Here is a 19393-nt window from a genome sequence, read left to right as displayed (position 1 = left end):
TGCAATGCAAGTTTGGTGCAAGCAAGAAACTTGCAGCAAGATGGCGCCCAACTTCGTACTTGCATGCAACAAACTTGCATGCAAACTTGCATGCAAGCTTGCATGCAAGTTCTTGCAAGCAAATTCTTGCATGCAAACTTGCATGCAAGTTTGTATGCAAGTTTGCATGCAAGTTTGTATGCAAGTTTGCATGCAAGAACTTGCATGCAAGTTCTTGTATGCAAGTTCTTGCATGCAAGTTCTTGCATGCAAACTTGCATACAAACTTGCATGCAAACTTGCATACAAACTTGCATGCAAGTTTGCATGCAAGAATTTGCTTGCAAGAACTTGCATGCAAGCTTGCATGCAAGTTTGTTGCATGCAAGTACGAAGTTGGGCGCCATCTTGCGCGCCATCTTACTGCAAGTTTCTTGCATGCACCAAACTTGCATTGCAAGTTGGTTGCAAGGTTAGTGTATAAACATTGTATACCTTACGGCGCATACCTAGTGTATAAACATTGCATACCTTACGGCGCAGTACCAGGAGCTACCTCTTCCGTGCATGCTCTCCTGGTACTTTACATTCGGAAACTGGTAGTTTTCGAAGAAATTTTTCACGACCAACGGGAAAGTTAGTGTTTAAACATTGCATACTTTTCGGCAGTTTTCGACCAAAATTGCTGTACTAGATGCTACCTCTTCTGTGGATGCCCTCCTGGTATTATACATTCGGAAACTGGTAGTTTTCGAAGAAATTTTTCGCGACCAACGGTAAAATTAGTGTTCTGGGACTGGTGCAATTTCGTTTATACTTTAAAGTCACAAAAACGATATTCTTCTCTGCATTTAATTTATCACATAGAAACAAATGTTTTATATAACCAAGGAAGATATTTTTGATCAATTTTCTACCTTGTAAATAAATTTTTTTGCTATAAATTAACTTTGTTGTAAAATTTTCAAAAATCGCACAATCGGCACATATTTTTTGGGGCCCCCAACACGGCGAGGCCCTAGGCGACCGCCTACTCCGCCTACCGTTTGATCCGCCGCTGGCTAAGGCAACGGAAGATTCGTACGCGCCTAAAGGTATGCAATTTTTCTATTTGTTCGTCAATTAAGCACCTTACTGTATGCATGTTATCGGACTATTATCGAACACTAATCGGACTGTTTTCAGACCATTACCGGGCTGTTACCGTACTGCTATCGGAATTTTGTTGGACTATCAGGTTGCTTGTTTTGAAAATTGATTGCCTAATGATTAAATGCAGCAAAGTATGCCGGATTTGTGGATGATAGCATGGACGGCATTACAGGATATGCATGATTAGACTGCACGTGCATTACACAACACTAACACCACCCTGTGCCTTTTGCGCGGAAGTGTCTTCTGGTAGATGTACGCTAACCATTATGAAGCATTTAAATATTTCATGTTAGAGCAAGCAAACATCGATTGGTCGTCCATTGCCCTCTAGCGCTCACCTTCAACCCCTGTTTGTATGACTTTGAAGATGCGTTCAACAGAATGCAGCATTAGATAACTTTGGACAGTGAAGAAAGTTAGAAAAAAGAAAGTCTCAAAAATTACAATGTATATTGTATTGTATATAATCTCCGAATCCGCGTATCTCGGGGTCTGCCTGTAAAACACGTAAATAAAACACGAATATCAAAGATTTATGTTCAATGATGGTTTTTATTTTTCATTTCAATGAAAGCAATTAATTGTTTTTTAATATTCTTTTTTTTTGGTTAAATTTTCCCTATTTTCATATCCAATCCCGTCCGGTACTGTCCAGCTGCTGCGCGGAACATTGATTACGTACGCGCCGTCCGGATCTCCACTGTCGATACTGCGGTGTGTTTTATTGCCGTACGGATGATAGCAACAGAACGGAACCATGAGCAGCAAATCAAAAAATCATGAACATAATAATTGATGCCATACGAACGCGCGCATAGTAACCGTGTCGGTTGTGGAGCCGGACCGGCAATGAGGATTGGGAAAGGCGTGTGAGCGAGGACATTCGGTGGAAGCCAATAACATCGCTTCTATGTGGGAAAAGCTGAGAGAGCGAACGAGATGCTACGGTGACACACACACACACCCACACCGATCTTCAATGACCACCTCGGAACAGCTCCGTTCTGGCTGCATTCATACCGGATTGGTATGTACTTTCTCTCGATTGCATGAAAATGGAAATTACATTCCTTCTTGGTAGTTCTTTTGCGAGGAACAACTTTTCTATGCATATGATGATTTATGATTAATATTTCCTTTTATCATTCGATCCGTAGCCATTATTGGTGTGCGATGAACATGCAAGAAAAAAAAAAAACGGAACGGAAAGATATATTTTACTGCTCATTTATGTTGTCCACTGTACGTGACGGGCTATTATTGAATAAAGCAAATCGTGATGCATAATCAGCACGTGACTGTGGCTATTCAGGTGGTCTTTGTCGAGCAGATGGTGAAAGGGAAGTGCTTACGCGAGCTTAAGCAGCTCGTGTGCTATGCGAATTGCATAAAGTTAGGCGCCCAACAAATGTATTTCATCGTTGGAGGCAGTCGGAGCAGTGAAAATGGTTAGAGATATATGGAGTAATGTGTATTAACATCCATCAAGCCACGATGGAAATCGGAGAAATTTCGGAGAAATTTGAGTTCGCCTAAATGTAGGCAATAGGATGTGCGAAATGATCACAGATTTGGAAAGCGGCAGCTAAAGTTTGTTTTGCTCTGAAGTATGTTAAAGTCTGTTTAGCTACTAAAGAAGAAAACTAGTTCTGGAGTATGAACGATGAGTTCTTGTCTCCAAGAAGCGTGATATAAAATAGTAACAAAGTAAAGAAAAGCAAGGAGTTAAGGGAGTTACTGCTGGAGATATGGAGAAATGAACTATAGATCATCTATAATCCTATGATAAGGTTAGAACCAATGGAGAATCAATCCCCTTGGAGGTCCAGGGCGGAATTATAGTTGGGGCCTCTAATTTTAAAAACGATACAGGAGGGAAGGGGGACATTGAGGGGACTTGAAATGAGACAAGGCGAAAAGCGCAGTAAGAAGGGGCCTACTCCGCCTACCATTTAATCCGCCGCTGGTTAGAACCATAATTTTCATTAATGAAGATGGTATCCAGAAAGTTTGTTCAGAGCCTCAGGAAACGAACCTTTTCCAATGTGATGGAAGGCAGATTGAAACTACTACGGAGTCTTATATTAGAGTGTTGCTAAAACAATTTATTCCACCTCTTCTAATAAATCTCATTTACTGAAATATCGATATTTATCACATGTGCATTTTTTACAAGCAACGAGAGTTATTAAAGTACAGTTTTATCCCGATCAAAATGTACAGAAAAGACCGTTGGCAACAGTGAGTTAACAAAGTATGTCACGAGCATGTCACCTATTTGATTACACGCAAAAGTCAACAAACGAATCGGATGATATGAAATTGCATTAACCCATGCCGTCCGCCTTCCTGCCAGCGTTATGCATATATTCGACACACAAATATGTTTCAATTTTTGATACATTACACGAATCTGTTCGCAACCAGCAGCATACCACCGACCGGCAAAAACGTTTGCAATTTAAAGAGCCGTGCCGCGGAGGAAGTGTCCGCACGAGTGGAGACAAATGCAATCGGGTTGAATGTATCGGGCGTATTTAAATTGACTTCATGCAAGCCGCACGGTGCGATGCGTTCGATGTGGAAAATTTATTGACTTCGTATCAATTTGTTGGCCGATACTGCGAAACGTGCCATTAATGTGTTTGTGTGTGTGCTTGTGCCTGTATTCCCACCGAGTGCACAATTGTTTATGGAGCTTTCGGTGTAACCTATGCTGGGCTGTTTTTTTTATGCTTAACAGTCATTATTTACGGTGCATCTTTCATACGGACCGAAAAATCGTAACCGAATCGAAGCGGGAGCGGAGGAGGTTTAGGGGAAGGTAAACAGCGGGAACTGATTCTCGATAAACACACACAGATGAGGGTGGTAATAAATTTCAAATTAACAATCATGGTGTGCCGAGGAAAAAGTGACCATTCGAACACGAAGAGCGGCGTTCAATTGATTCATGACAGCATAAATATGGTGGTTTATAATGGGTGAAAGCATAATTAGAGATGGGCGTGGGCGTTTTCCGTGACGATACCGCCATTGATCTTTTTTTCCGTGCTGTTCAATCCTTTAAACATGCGTTTAATAACTTCATTGAATCGGTTATGTGGTGTGGCTAAAACAAGCTGACTATCCAACTGTGGGCAAATAATGTCCACAATATTCGGAAATCCTTGAAGTTGTCATATCAATTCCTTTCGTCATCTCGAAATTTAAAAGCCCACTCTACAGAGTTCCCGTGAAGCTACATTTTGAATACAGAGTTCCGGGCTTCATACAGTGGAGTGTGGAGGTCCTCACTTGAATTCCAACGGTGGGTACCCTGATCCCTCTTCAGATGTCGATTTAATTAAGATATCTTGTGGCTTGGAACCCTTTTAAGACTAGGTTAGTAGAGTAGACTGTTATTACCTTTCTTGAGATACCCAGAGTGTGATATTATCTACAGTCAAATTTCAACTCAAGATTCATTTATTAGTTCCAATCCAGAGAACATCAAATAATGCTTAACGAAAGAACTCCAATGATCTTAGGGAATTTCGGGTATTCACATATGTCTGATGCATTCAAAATACGTTGAACTTATATTATTAGATCACCAGCAAATCCCGTCCATCAGTTGTTTATGCTAGCTAGAGGAACTGTTAAAGGTATTCTAGAGCAAATATGCTTGCAAAGCTCTGCCCACATCTGCCCGGAAGGACTTGTGATTTACGATCTGGGGCACAGTGGCACTCGGGTTTGTTTGTGGCATATGAAATCAGTGTTTCTCACCAAGAATAGTCGCCACCTTCGCGCGACAATGGATGGCGTATGTATCCGCACACGACTTGTTCTTCGCTGGTGCGGGAAGACCTTCAAAATTTGACCTATACCTTATTATGCCACCAAGACGAAATGTTTGCTTGACACGAGATGTCAAAGTGAAATTGGTGGTAGAGTCTTTCTTGTATTCCTGCCCAGCAACCGCAATTCGCAAGCTTGGTGAAACGTTGCAAACACACACTATAATAGTAAAACCACAGCTTCCAAGACGTGATAACTGTTTCACCATATCATGAAGGGCTTTCCCACGAGAATGTGACGATTTTGGGCCGGATGTGATGTGGAGTTAAAATATTTACCAGCCCATTAGTCAACTCCGCGACTTGGGGCTTGATGTAGGTGTGTAAGTGGGGCGAGTCATTCGCGTTTGGCGGTATATTACTTCACCTGCTCGTGCTACTTTTTTACCACAACTTTACCCGGAGTGCGGCCGTTCTGGCCTCATTTGCATACCTTCCCAATCAACAACGTTGTATTTCTGGTGGTGTGTGACACCCGTCCAGGGCGTCCGTTTGACCCTTGTGGCTAGCTGACCGTAGCCTATTTTCGAACGCCCGTACGGCGGGTTTGCGTGCCGGACGATATCCGCCCTCACGTGGCGTTTGTGAGGGTCCCGCTTTTACGTCCTCTTCCTGACCTACTAACACTAGGGTGGCAGGGGTCGCGTCTTGAGTAGTAGCTGTGTTTGTGTGGTGGTGGTGGTGCAGCACATTATAGCACATAATCGATGCTAACGATAGGTCGGGTGAAGGAACCCAACGCCCGTATGGCTCGGAGGTCCAAGCTTCAAGGTTATATGCCGCGTGTGGTAGCGTATTCGCACTACCATCACCATACACCACACTTGACAGGATTACAAATTCCAACGTGTTTTACGACCACGAGCGGTCCCTGTTTTCTCTCTCTCTCTCTCTCTCTCTCTCTCTCTCCTCCCACTCCCTCTACGAGCTCTACACCGGTCACTCGCTATCGTCGATATAAACCCCCAAAAGAAGAAGAAAACAGCTCCACACATACAACAAATGACCTCCATTAGCGGCGCGGACCGTCACTCACAATTACGATCGGGGCCAATACCGCCGACCAGTGTGCGACTGACGGAGCACCGTGAGCACTTGGGTTCGGTTTCGATAAGTAGTTCAGCTTCACACGCGGTCCGGTACAAACGTGCGCCCCCGTTTGTGGTGCGGTTTTCGTATTTTGGCATACCTTTCGGTAGTTTCGGAGTTTGGAGTGAAAGTGGTACCGCGCGCGCACGGCCAATCGCAATCGATCTCAAAATAGCGGACAACGCGGATACATCTTCAACCCGCACGATCAACCTGCAGCAGGCGTCAAGGTGGCGGACGATGAAGCACACCAAACGCTACCTGGTCGGTGTGTCGGCCCTGCTCGTGCTGGTCGTTGGCGGTGGTGTCGCACTCGGCAGGTGAGCGGCATCATTTGTGCGCTGGAATTTCACCTTGGTGAAATTCCACGCGAATTAGGTGTCACCGAATAAGACCTGCCGTAATATCCCCACCGAGCGCTGTTTCGCCCATCGATCAGCGGCTCTAAAGTTGTCGAAGAGGCTGTTCAATGCAGCTGAGAGATAAGCAGCGGCTGCGGACCGATACCGTGACTATCGGAAGATTAGTAACGCGTATTCAAAACGCATATCACTCCAAGGGAGCAATCCCTCACGCTGCCTCACATAAACCCTTCGCTCCGAAGTTGTATCACTCAGCGTTTCACGTTAGAATTGCTATTGTTTTCTGCGTACTTATCTGCTCCAATTGCTGTCACTTTATTGCGCTCACTTGCGGATGATAACATACCCGCAGGAGAGCGCACAATGGGAGGTGTTACAGAGGATGCTTCCTCGGGCGAGATTAAGCCCTTGAGGATGCCTACTCATGCCTGGGGAGCGATGGGGCCATTTTATTATCTGATTGATGCTAATTTTTCTCCCATCTCTAATGGGGACTTCACCCTCGTGTCAACCTCGTCGTTTAAAGGGCACTGAACAAAGATGACGATCTGATGGAGGATACGACACCGAAGACGATGGATGTGATACTGACGGAGATACGGAGTCTGATGCAGGACTACTCGATCGAGGCATACATCATACCGTCGGTCGATGCCCACAATGTAATGTAGCACGTAGCACACGCACGCCTCTCGCACACGTCTTACAATACCAATTCGCCTTCCATTCGCCCCACAGAGTGAGTACATCTCGCTGCATGACCGCCGGTATCAGTACGTGACCAACTTTACCGGATCGGCCGGTACCGCCATTATAACGCTGAGCAAGGCCGCCTTCTGGACGGACTCGCGCTACCATCTGCAGGCGGAGAACGAGATCGATCCGGCGTACTGGACGCTGATGAAGGAAGGTGTCACCGGTGTGCCGACGCGGGACGAGTGGCTGCTGAGCAACCTGTCACCCGGCGCCCAGGTCGGTACCGATCCATTTCTGATCGCGTCGACCGAGTACGAGCGGCTCGGTGCGGTCCTTGCCCAGCACGGCTACCGACTAATCACGCTCGAGCGCAATCTCGTCGACATCGTGTGGAACAATCGGCCACCGCAAACCTCCGAAGATTTGCGCCCGCTAGCGCTCACCTACACCGGGCAGCGTGCGTCCGAGAAGGTGCAGGCAGTGCGCGTCATCCTCCAGGAGAACAGTGCGAACGCGATCGTCATCAGTGCGCTGGATGAGATAGCATGTAATGGGTGTTTGCAAGTTTTGGAACTCCTGATGAGTAGTGACTTCCACTAAATTCTTCCTTTCTTTTTCGGGGGACAGGGTTGCTGAATCTTCGCGGTTCCGACATCCGGTACAATCCGGTGTTCTTCGCGTACGCGATCGTGTCGCACGGCAATCTGCATCTGTTCACCAACCCGGATCGCATCAACGACACCATTCGGGACCACCTGAAGGCGGAGGGTATCGTGGTGGACGTGCGGGACTATCGGGACATACTCGCCGGGATTGAGGAGTACGTGCGGGGCGGCAACCGGCTGATAGTGTCCACGGCCTGCAGCCAGGCACTGTACGCTGCCATCCCGGCCGACCAGCGCATCCAGCAGTACAGCGTGCTGGCGAAGCTGAAGGCGGTCAAGAACCCGGTCGAAGCGACCGGCATGCGGAGGGCCCACATCCGGGACGGTGCGGCGGTGATACGCTATCTCCACTGGCTGGAGCAGACGGTTGACAGCGGTAACGTGACGGAGCTATCCGGGGCAGCGAAACTGCACGAGTTCCGCAGCGTGCAGGACATGTTTGTCGATCTGAGCTTCACCGCCATTAGCGCGTTCGGCCCGAACGGTGCGATCGTCCATTACAGCCCGAACGAGGAGACGGACCTACCGATCACACGGGACGGCATCTATCTGATCGATTCCGGCGGTCAATATCTCGACGGCACGACGGACGTCACGCGCTCGGTGCATCTCGGCGAACCGACCGCCTTCCAGCGCGAATGCTTCACCCGCGTGCTGAAGGGTTTCCTCAGCCTCGGCACGGCCGTCTTTCCGGTCCGTGCGTCCGGCACCGTGTTCGATGTACTCGCCCGCAAAGCACTGTGGGACGTCGGGCTGGACTACGGTCACGGTACCGGCCACGGCATTGGGTCGTTTCTCGGCGTGCACGAGTACCCACCGTCGTTCGTCTCCAACAGTGCGTCACCGAGCAATCAGGGCGTGGTGGAGAACATGTTCTCGTCCAACGAGCCCGGCTACTACCAGGCGGGTGAATTCGGCGTCCGCATCGAGGACATTGTGCAGGTGGTGAAAGCGTCCGTACCGTACGATTTTAACGGACGCGGTGCGCTCACCTTCTACACGAACACGCTCGTGCCGATCCAGCAGCGGCTGCTCGATTTGGCGCTACTGTCCGCGACCGAAATTGCACAGCTCAATGCGTACCATCGGCGGGTGCTGGACGAGGTCGGACCGCTGCTATTACAGCAGGACGACCCAGATGCCTTCCAGTGGCTTACCGACGCCACCAAAGAAATAGTCGCGAGTTAAAAAGCGATCGGACGCTTTGTGTTCCTGTCTAACCGTTAGTATGCGTCTATATAAACAATACACCATCCTACTACTTCCTATATGAGTCTTTATCTCGACTATATCTCGTCTAAATTAGACCTTCGTTCACCTCGGACCCCTGAGTTCTTATTTTATCTCTGCCAGTTTAAATCCCCTCTTCAACACGCTTGTCTACTTTTAAAAATCTATTTCAAGTTTTCCGTAATTCGTCAGAAAAGAAAAGTTCGCAACTTTTGGTCGAAAATGCCCACCATTCTATAGCGGCACAAAGTAACTCGTTTTATATTCTCATGAAACAATCTCACGGTGGAAACACTGAATGTTACAAAAGTAACTTACAGCTGGAAATGGGGAGGGGAGGGAAAAACAAACAAACAGAAAAACAAGTAATATCCTACAAAATGCACAATTTCCAACACAGTTTCTCACAGATCATACGAAACTCACGTCGTACACACGTAATATATCCCCGAGCGCCATTCATTTCTTTTTCGGCTCACGACTGCGCTCGTTACAGTAGACGTGCGCAATCCCGATCGGTTTGCGGTCGCCCGGTGGGCAGAGGATAACAAGCCGAATCTTTTCGTGATAGGTACGCGGTTCGCGCAGCAACACCTGCTTGCACGGTGGTGACATGTTGATCGAGATGCGGTAGTTTTTACGCGGCATCAGGACGACCTCCTCGATGAACAGATCCGCCACGTGCACCGTGCTGATGCACGGGTTCGGACACTCGAACACATCCGAGCTGATTTCCGTGTCCTCCTCGTAGATTTTCAGCTCGACCGATATGACGTTCGCCTTGGACAGCAGGTACACGCCGAGCCCGTACAGTGATAGCGGCAAATCCGACATGACGCCCAGCTTGAGATCGTCGGCCGGTTCCACAAACACGTCCGTCATGTTCTGCCCGAACACGATCAGCTTCAGACAGTTGTGATATCGCTTGTTCAGCTTCACGATCATACGCAGGTCCTGCGTGTCCTCCTCCCGGTTTGCTTCCTCCCATATATCGAGCGCACTGCTCAGCTGATCGTCGGTGCAGTTAATCGCCCACGAGGAGAATATCTTAAACAGTGACTCCCGGTGGATTGTAGCGAAATCGACGTGATTGAAATAGTACAGCGGGTTGTTGCGGATCAGCTCCAGGCAGGATTCGTCCACCATCGGGTAGCCGTAATAGCGGTTAATGTTAAAGATCGACAGTGCCGTCGTTTCCTCCACCTGGTCGCGCAGAAAGCACCCAAGCTGCTGATGCAAATCCGTCAGCATGTACTTCTGCGAGCAGTCGAATATGTCGCGCAGGTTTGCGAACGTGATGTCCACCTTCAGGCAGTAGATGTAGCGCAATATCACAAGAAACACGTCCGGATCGACGTCCTCGAGCGTCACCTCCTGCCGGTTCGCCTCAACAAAGTTACCGAAGAACATCACGTAGAAGTATTCGGACGCCATCACCAGGAACAGCTTGTGTGCGTAAATGCGCTTTTTACTAGCCCCAACGATGAACGTCACATCCGAACAAAACTCATTGTTGACCATACTTTCCTGTCGCGTAGACATTGTGTCGTCCGCACCATATCTAAGATTTCGGGCCATGATAACGCCGATTTTTCCGTCGGTTTTCGTAGTTGCCATGGTGTGTCCGCTAGAAAAGAAACAGCTTCAATTACTCTTCTCGTGCCGTTAGCAGGACGTGATAGTTTCAGTACCGCTCCACATAATAGAGCTGGAATTGTGGTAACTCAATATAGAAATCGATAGAGCGAGGGGCAGTTCGAGCGCGTTTCAACTGATCCCTTTTATATCATAATTAACAAAGAGAGTTACTCCGACTTTATGTTTAGTTGTAGGGAAGTTTAGCTTACCTTTAATCGTAATTCGGCGCTTTTCTATCAAATTATTACCGTCACAAAACGCTTTTGCCAATGTAGCAACCTGGCAAAGAATATTTCGAAAACTAAAACAAAACCACAACAAAGCAGATTTTTAGCATGGGTGCGTAATTACGAACAATATTTCTTGCCAAAGAGCTATCAACAACTTACCTATTAGTGTTAAAGCGATTTTATCGCTTCTCTTTCATAGGAAGGAAACATTTTCATAAATTAATTTCCAATAGACGCTAAAACAATTATAACAAATCTTGTTATTATTCGTTCCTTCGCACAACGTGTCTCGATGCGGCTACTTACCCTCAACTGTTAATTTGGATATTAAACTAACGATTGCACTGTTTAAACTATATTACAGGCAAGCTAATTTCATCAAAAACTATAACAAATAGATAAAAGCTTTCACTGGCAGCGTTCAATGTTGATGCTGGTTTCGTTCCGGCGTGCTTCTTTCCTCGTTTTGAACATACTGCTGGAGAACAAGTGCAGGGTTGGGCGAACGTGAAAACGAGACAGCCAAACCATGTAACGGCCACTTGCTCTCTTTGGCTGGTGTAATCCAGCATTCGGGTTAATTATGACATGTGACAGCCAGCGCCGAAGCGCTGTAATGCGTATAAATCACTGGGTTCACTTCTTCCCATGGCTGTCAATGAGCGATGGCATTATTTTACATGCTCATTGTACGTTCGCATGTGCACATGAGTTTGATTTAATTTAAATAAATCAATAGTTGAAATTTAGCTCTCTATCGTTTTGGTTTTTAATCCACAAGTATTGCCACCTTTGAAATACTAACAAACTTGTGGAGTTTATAATTATCGTCATGTAAATATCACAAAAATCCGTTAACCCTCAAGTAGGCAACCGAATTCCCTGGAATTTTTTTAAACTTTAAACTGCAATTACTTTTGATTCATTGCTTGTATTGACCTCCCAAAATTTCAATAGCCTTCCAATTTTTTATTTCCGATTTTTCGGTGTATATATTGTAATTTTCAACAAGCAGTAAGTATTTTATTTTGATTTATTTTAAAAATTACCACGTAAGTTAGCAACCAGCATACCCTGGTATTCCATACATTTTGTATGGAGCATGACGTTTCTCTTGTGCTTCTTTTCTTAATGTGCTTATTTTCGAGTCAAATTCAATCGATTTAAAATTTAAAATGAGTCGTTAGTTTTATCGTAACATAAAAAAACATAATGAATGAATCAAATAGATTTTAGATATGCAATACAAGCCAGCTGTTTTTAGATTTCCGATACCAGGAGAGCATGTTTTAAAAGAGGACACCTCCAACAGTACCAGGTGCTACCTCTTCCGTGGATGCTCTCCTGGTATCGGAAATCTGAAAACAGCTGGTTTGTATGGAAAGTTAGTGTATAAACATTGCATACCTTACGGCGTAGTACCAGGTGCCAGTGATGGGCGAATTTATTCCACGCTGCAGGTGAAGTAACAAAAAGTCTAGAAAAATAAATAATTTATAAATAAATACAATAAAAATATTATTGTACACGAAAATCTTTTCACGTTGCAATTGTTTTTTCTAAATTTGTCCATCTACGAGCAACAAGCAGCAACGTACCCTACAAGATAAGCTCCGTCCAACATTCCTCAAAACCTTGTGAAGAGTACATTAAATTCCATTTTCACTTTTCTAACTCAGAGGCAAACCATACGTCCATAATGTTATTGCGTTATATCTCCAAACAATATGTTGTTGCGAGTAAATTTGAATACAGTTTTATATTTACATTTTATTTTTTAATTAATTACGAATGATCCCCGCATGATTCATTGCGAATATGCGAATGATGATTGGTTTCGAATGTTATTACTTGTATCTTTTTTATAAAATAATATGACTAATAATGTAATAATAATGTAATATAATATGGTTGACAACTCTACGGTTAAAAAGCACGATTCAAAATAACCAGTGTCAATTGTCGATTGTTGCGAATCATTTATGTAAATATTCGAATTTTTTATTTATTTATTCATTACTAATTTCATCACCTGCATCCAGCACTAATGTTTCTTTCCACTTTTAATTTCCTTGCCCTTTGACTTCTAACCGGAGTCCGGAAAATATAGGGAAGTACATTTGTTTAGCAAGTAATGCTTCTGTGCCTTAATGTGTATTGATTTTCTGTCGCTAGTGCTGTTCTGTTTGCCGTCACTAAAGTCCTTTCCAATATGTTGTTTTTGTTGGCGTTTTTTGCTTGAAATAATTAAGATTTTGTATATCCTCACCGCAACACACGCGGCAATCAGAACGAATGTATAGGGAATAAGTTTGAAAAAAGACATTTGTTTTAAGATTGCGCATAGAAGTGCTTCACACAATGTCATAAGACAAGGGATATATTAGCGATGTTTATTAAACTAAACTGTTTGTTAAACTATTAAATGTACGATAATTGAGTGTGATCACTGGTATACAGACAGAATAGGAGCGATTCCCCTTTTTTTTGGCGACGGAGAGATATACACAGAATGTGAGAGAGATATGGGAGGGATAATTTAGATGGCAATCGATTTAAAAGTATACCTGTATTAAAAGTAATAACATGAAAATCCGTATGAAATTTATAGATAACAGCGCTTTGAATGAGACGCAATAAAATAATATAAAACATCATTATACAAAAATGCCTGATTCAACATATATGCTATGAGAAAAAAGATAAATATAGAAAAAACACGTTATAAATTTCGAGTACCTTTCCTGGATTGGTACGAATTGTAAACAATTTTTAAAATGGAGCAAAAGTGCTTTCAGTTGCGTTAATTATAATTGCATTTGAAATATCCGCTCCTGGCAGTATGCAATATTTTTCTTTCAAACCATTATTTACGACAAGCATGCTAAAGCGTTCGAGCGATTGCATACTTCTAGGCGCCTAAAACTAATTCAAAACGTAGTGACGGAAACGATCCAATGACAACGCACTTTTACCAATCTCTTTCAATACAACAACCCAACTTTTTTTTTCTTATTCTTCTTTAACTGTTTGCTAACGTCCGCACAAAAAAAGGAAGATATGGTGTCGATCTTGTGCTGCCTTTATCACACGCACCCTTGCACCCTTCTGGGAACCTTTTACACAATGCTTGTTTTGGGTTTTGTAAAAGTTTACCACAGCTAATGGCGGGTTTCGTTACCTCCGTTACCGTGTCGCTAAAGGGTCACGCCGCCCATCTTACCATGCCCTCCTCCGTCCATGCTGATCCACTGCTGATCGATTCGTTTGGTGTTAAACCCCGAACTCCCCGAGTTTGTAAACGCGTTAAGTAGTATTCATCACTTTATTGCTTTTCTCCAGTGTTGTGTCGCTGCTGTACTAGTGGTTACGCGGCGTAGAATTTGCAGGGCTACACACTACTGGTTTTTCGGTTCATGTTTTATTTTTGTTTTGTTCTTTTTTTTACGTGTATAAGTAAAGCTTTCGGGATCGGTATCCGATTTAGAATAAGTTCAAAGTGAATAGTGAATGGAGTAGAGGTTGAAAATTAGTGCGCGCCGTTCAATTGCCTTTAATTTGGCGCACTAGCAAATATGTGTGTATATATATACATATATATGGTACTAATCGATTCGAAATATTGTAAAACTTGGTTCGCAAAGGCGAAGGGTGTATTTTGTGTTGATTAGTTAGTCAATCGGCTGCCGGGCAGCTCGATTGGTGTATAATGTGTCATTCGTCATTTCGCTTCACTTTTGCTGTTTTCTCGGGTTTTACATTTGAATTTCAATATTTTTGGGCCCACAGTGCTCCGATTGTGTCGGGTGGAAGGGTTGCTCGCGCTACCGTCACGTGTCATCAACGCCGGTGACATTAAGGTGACAGGTGGCCACTCGCTAGCAAGAGAATAAGGTTTAGAAAATCTCGCTTGTCTCGGTCAAACCTGCGTGTGTTGATTGCGGGCGAAGGGAAGAAAAATATTAAAAAAAAAACGAGACAGGAGAATACACCGGAACGGAACGCACCAGACGGCCACAGGATATTCCGGCAGTAAACAAGGCGAAAAAGAGAACACAGTTAGTAGAACGGTATTGCAATGGTTTGGAGTGTTGATACGAGTTGGAGTTTGGGAATGAGCGGTACAGGGTGGTAAACCGAAAGGTAAGAGAGAAGTTAATTGAAAAACATAATAAGGCGAGAAGCAAAACCGGTAACATGACCATTGTGGTAGAAAAATACGGAGAATATGGAAGAAAACAGTGCCAAAAAAACGGACAAGTATTAGTAGTAGAAGTAGTAGTAGTAATAGAAGAAGAAAAATGGTTACTTGAGTAAACGGAGCCAAGAAATTGAGCAGAAGAGCTAAGAGCAAGAGTGATAAATGGTAATCGAGAGAAGAAGAAAAAAAACCATACAAACGGTGAGCTAGAATCAAGAAACATGACCAGTTTTTGCAGATAATTGCTTGTTAATTGAAACAGAACACGAACGCATGGTGGTAGTTAGAGTAGGTGTAGTAGAGCAAAAGTAGATTTAGTAGCACTCAAAACTGTCATTACGGTACAGCTGAACAAGAGTAACAGAAAAAAAAAACAAAACAATAAACAAGTGTCAGATGTAAGCATGGTAACAGAGTGAAAGCAAACAAAAAGAGGAAAAAAACAAAATGGTTTCATTTCGGTTTGTTTCGTAAATGTGGCCGATTCAAGCCCATTCCGTAGTAGTAGTGCGGTGTTGGTTGCTTAGATTGGTAAATATGTGGTTAAAATCATGCTGTTACTGTGATGTGAAATACGAGCACTGGGAGGATTTTTGTTTTGCGTGCCACCATCTGTTGAGCAGTCGTAGCAGTAACGGCCCTCAAGATCCACACTGCATAGATGCACCTAGAATTGAAGCAAAGATCTTAAACCGTCGAATGGCGCGTGTTTCCGCTAGATGGCGCTGGTAAGAAACGGCAGTGCGTTACCCAAAACAAAACACATTCCCCGTACCGGAAGCTGTTGTTTAGTGGATGTGAATGTTTGCGAGAGTTTCGTTTGGCATGTTGTCTAGGTAGCGCGTATAGTACAGAAGAGGGTTGAGTTAACTTAGCTAACTAAAAAGTAGTGAAAGTAACAGATGTGAAGGAACGTAAGAACGATATGAAGGACCGTAACGCGTTCGTTCAGCACTGTTTAGTAGAGCGGAATAGGTTTGGTGGAAAGATAGGCGTAGTAAGCTACAGCTTGTTTGTTGCGATGCAATATAAGTATATTTTTAGATTTGTTTCTTTTTTTTGTTGTTGTTTGTTTGCGCTAGTTCTATCAGTAGTCATGCATTTGCTCTCTCAGTCTCGTCCCTTTTGTTTTCTTTTTTTACAAGATAGTTTAAGTACACGCTCCCATATATCTCTCCTTTTCTCTCTCTTTCTGTGTGTATATCTCCTTTAAGATCACTTGTCGCTGCGCGGGGGGTGGGGGGAAAGCGGGGAGGAGTGAGATTTTAGATAATGGCGTAAGTATGAAGTCTCTCTGTGCGGGTCCACTCGAACAGATTCACTGCACAGCTCCATGAAGCATTGAAGATGTACTGAGAAATCGGTCTGATGATGCTGTAACGCAATACGAATAGTCTCTGTGTGTGTGTTGTGTAATTGTGTAAGTGGTTGTGCTTTGGGTTTAATTGCTCACGCGTTCGGGACCTAGACATTGAGGCGCATCCTATCTATCTCTTCGCATACAAAATCCCAAGTTCGGTCTATTTTATTAGTATGCGAATTTACAAGTGGAAAGTTGCACACGGTTTAGTTCACATAGTCTGGGCTATGTTTGATAGTACCTGATATGGCTGGTATATACTGGCGGCTAGGGTGACAGTATATCTTTGGTTCCTGCTTTGGTTTACTTACTAGAAGTACCTGCACGACTACATCTAACCCCCTTCTTCTGCTTCGGTAAATGTGACTCCTCTTTATGTCGTCCCCCATTCGCTCCCATTTGTGTTGTTCCAACTGTGTGTGGTGTGCGGAAGGTTCTTGTGATGATACTACTTCACCCACCCTGTGTTGTTCGGTCTCGCATAAACATCGATTTAAACCACACCCCAGTGACAGTAGGAGTAAGGGTATGCTGATAGTAGCAGTAGTTGTAGCGCAGTATTACTAACAATAGTAGTAGCGGTGTTTGACAGCTGGCGCCTCCGAACATGGCACCATAAATTGAGATTAACTGTAACTGCATACGGTAGGCGCGGTGTTTTGTGTTGTTTTGCTTTATGACCAACATGCTTTCTGCAGGTTTCGACACAGTTCAAACGTGTAGCACGCACCGCTCGGGAAGCGTTACAAGTCTTCCCCATGGCCGTTTAGGCTAGACCGGTTTGCTGATGGATATCACTTTACAATCTAACAAATGGCTCAAAACCCAACCGGCAGGAGCAGAAGCCAACTACAACGATCGGCAAACACTAACCAGCAACAGGGGGTGATGGAAAACACAACTGTACACCGTGGACAGCGGTCATCTCTAGTGTAATGCACAGGCAACCGATACCACCGGCGCTAGTTTTGCATAAAGTGCTAGCGGCTGTTCAGTTTTACATGCTGCAATGTGGGAGTGGGTTGTGCCACTAACCTCGCCCGGAAGCGCACCCAATTAAGTATGCTGTTGCTATAGTATGTCTTGGCTTTATACAGAGCTAATGTTCCAACCTGCTACAGTCTTACTATTCGCCCCCTCCGTTCGGTGTCACTGCCGATTCACTGTCTCAAAATCCCGAATTGTCTAAAGTAAGTTTGATATCAACATTATAACAACAACCATCGTGCCACCGTACGGGCAATGCTACGGATACGCAAACGCTTTTTAATATAAAAAGCGTGCGAATTTAAGTGTACAACAGTTTTTCTCTGTGTCTGTGTGTTGGGTGATTTTTTGTTTATCTCTCTCTTTCTCTCTCTTTATCGTTCTGACAATTTTTAACGCCATTTTGTATGTATGTCCGATCCGATGTACTACGTCGCTTTAACTACCTGTTTCGAGTTCGGTTTCATTTTTACACACGCACACACACTAATGTATGCAGAAGCATCTCCTATGTGCTGCTGTTCGCGGCACTTTGATATTTGCCGGCACCTGTTGTTTTTTTTGTTGTTGTTTTCCTTTCTGTGTGGTTTTGCAAATTTTGTTCTATCCATTCGGCCTGAATGGGCTGCCTTATTGTTTTGTCTACTCTTTACACTAAATTGTATTGATTCCACTTTGTTTTGTTTTTCTTTCTTTTTTTATACAAAAACAGGCTTCGTTTATGTATATAAATACACAGCTGCCTCGAAACACATGCACACATGAACTTTTTAGTTGTTGTTGTTGCTGTTGTCCATTTGCTTTAACTGTCGCACTTGCTGAAATTCGTTCGCCCTCGCCTTTTCGGCGTCCCGTTGCAGATGTGTGTGTCTCTCTTTCGCTCTCTCATTGTGTGTTCGTATATGTGTGTATGTGTACAGTTAAGTTACAAAGAGTGCGTGCGTAGTATTTGCAGTCACCGTACCCATGCACAAAAGCTTGCAAAAGCAAATGGTGACTCCTGCAAGTAACGCTTCACTTACGATTATAAAGGCGGTTAAGGATGTATGTTAGGTGTTTTGATGTTGACTTGCTTTGTATTATTATGTTTGTTTGCTTTTCTTCTTCCTCTTCTTCGTACCGTGCTGTCAAACAGGCACAGGCAACAGGCCGCCAACGAAATTCCGTTACCAAGGTATATCGCATCCGGCTTACTGTGTAGCATAAATTAGTCTAGAAAGCCAATAGGCGGCCCTCTAGCGGGAACGGATGGTTGAGCCATATTTGCAAAGACGAAGAGAGAAAACTTATTTTTTGTATCGGTAGGCGGCGCTGTCAAAATGACGTCGGATAGCAGCGTAGTGCGGCCGGCTAAAGTCGGCGAAGCCGTACACAACCGGTCGAAAATAGGGTTAATGATAGTAGCAAATAGACGTTAAGCAGCTTAGTAATACGCAAAAGCTGTAGGATTTTTTGCACACGATAATACGCTTCGTACTGTATTGTTTAATGGTCCAGTGAATACAAGTAAACACCATTGCGCTCTGCACGGTACGCGTAATGCCATGTCGAGAGCATTCATGGTCTTCCGGACGGATATTAAGTAGTGTAACATAATAACTCAAATAAGATAAAAAAATAAACAACAATTTTGGCATTTAAGTACACAAAACTGAAATTGTGAGGGTCGATCAATCGTCTGAAGAATTCTTCCATCAAGTTCGCTCAGCAACAAAAACAATGTTACTAATTGTCAAATGTGACATGACAGCTAATGTGACAGCGGTCACCGAGCAAAGAAAAATATGACATTCGATCGAACTACATTACAACGGTCAGGCAGTGTGTCGCACGCCAACAAACAATCAGTACGAAGCAAATGGGGATAAACTTTGTTGGCTATATCTATAAAATGTCTACTAAGACGAGCTGTCAAATGAGTACAGTGGGGAACAATATTCGAATAGCTTGCCAACACGG

At 44.1% G+C, this 19393-nt stretch overlaps 2 protein-coding genes across 2 annotated transcripts; one reads left to right on the top strand and one right to left on the bottom strand.

Moving 5' to 3' along the window:
- The first annotated feature begins 6195 nt into the window (after positions 1-6195).
- On the top strand, positions 6196-9050 carry LOC128307125 (xaa-Pro aminopeptidase ApepP-like). The gene is made up of 4 exons (XM_053044857.1): positions 6196-6385; positions 6954-7089; positions 7166-7670; positions 7751-9050. The coding sequence occupies exons 1-4, from the start codon at positions 6306-6308 to the stop codon at positions 8974-8976; spliced, it is 1947 nt and encodes a 648-aa protein (XP_052900817.1). The 5' UTR covers positions 6196-6305; the 3' UTR covers positions 8977-9050.
- A 184-nt stretch (positions 9051-9234) lies between these two features.
- On the bottom strand, positions 9235-11372 carry LOC128307066 (kelch-like protein 41). Its single transcript, XM_053044782.1, has 4 exons — positions 11193-11372; positions 11046-11122; positions 10866-10957; positions 9235-10645 (listed from the first exon to the last, which is right to left on the bottom strand). Exon 4 carries the CDS (start codon positions 10633-10635, stop codon positions 9478-9480), a length of 1158 nt encoding a protein of 385 aa, XP_052900742.1. The 5' UTR covers positions 10636-10645; positions 10866-10957; positions 11046-11122; positions 11193-11372; the 3' UTR covers positions 9235-9477.
- Between the last annotated feature and the right edge of the window lie 8021 nt (positions 11373-19393).

This window comes from Anopheles moucheti, chromosome X (assembly GCF_943734755.1).
Source record: "Anopheles moucheti chromosome X, idAnoMoucSN_F20_07, whole genome shotgun sequence".
NCBI lineage: Eukaryota > Metazoa > Arthropoda > Insecta > Diptera > Culicidae > Anopheles > Anopheles moucheti.
The sequence above is the reverse complement of the archived record's forward strand: the minus strand, read 5'-3'. Positions and strand labels throughout refer to the sequence as shown.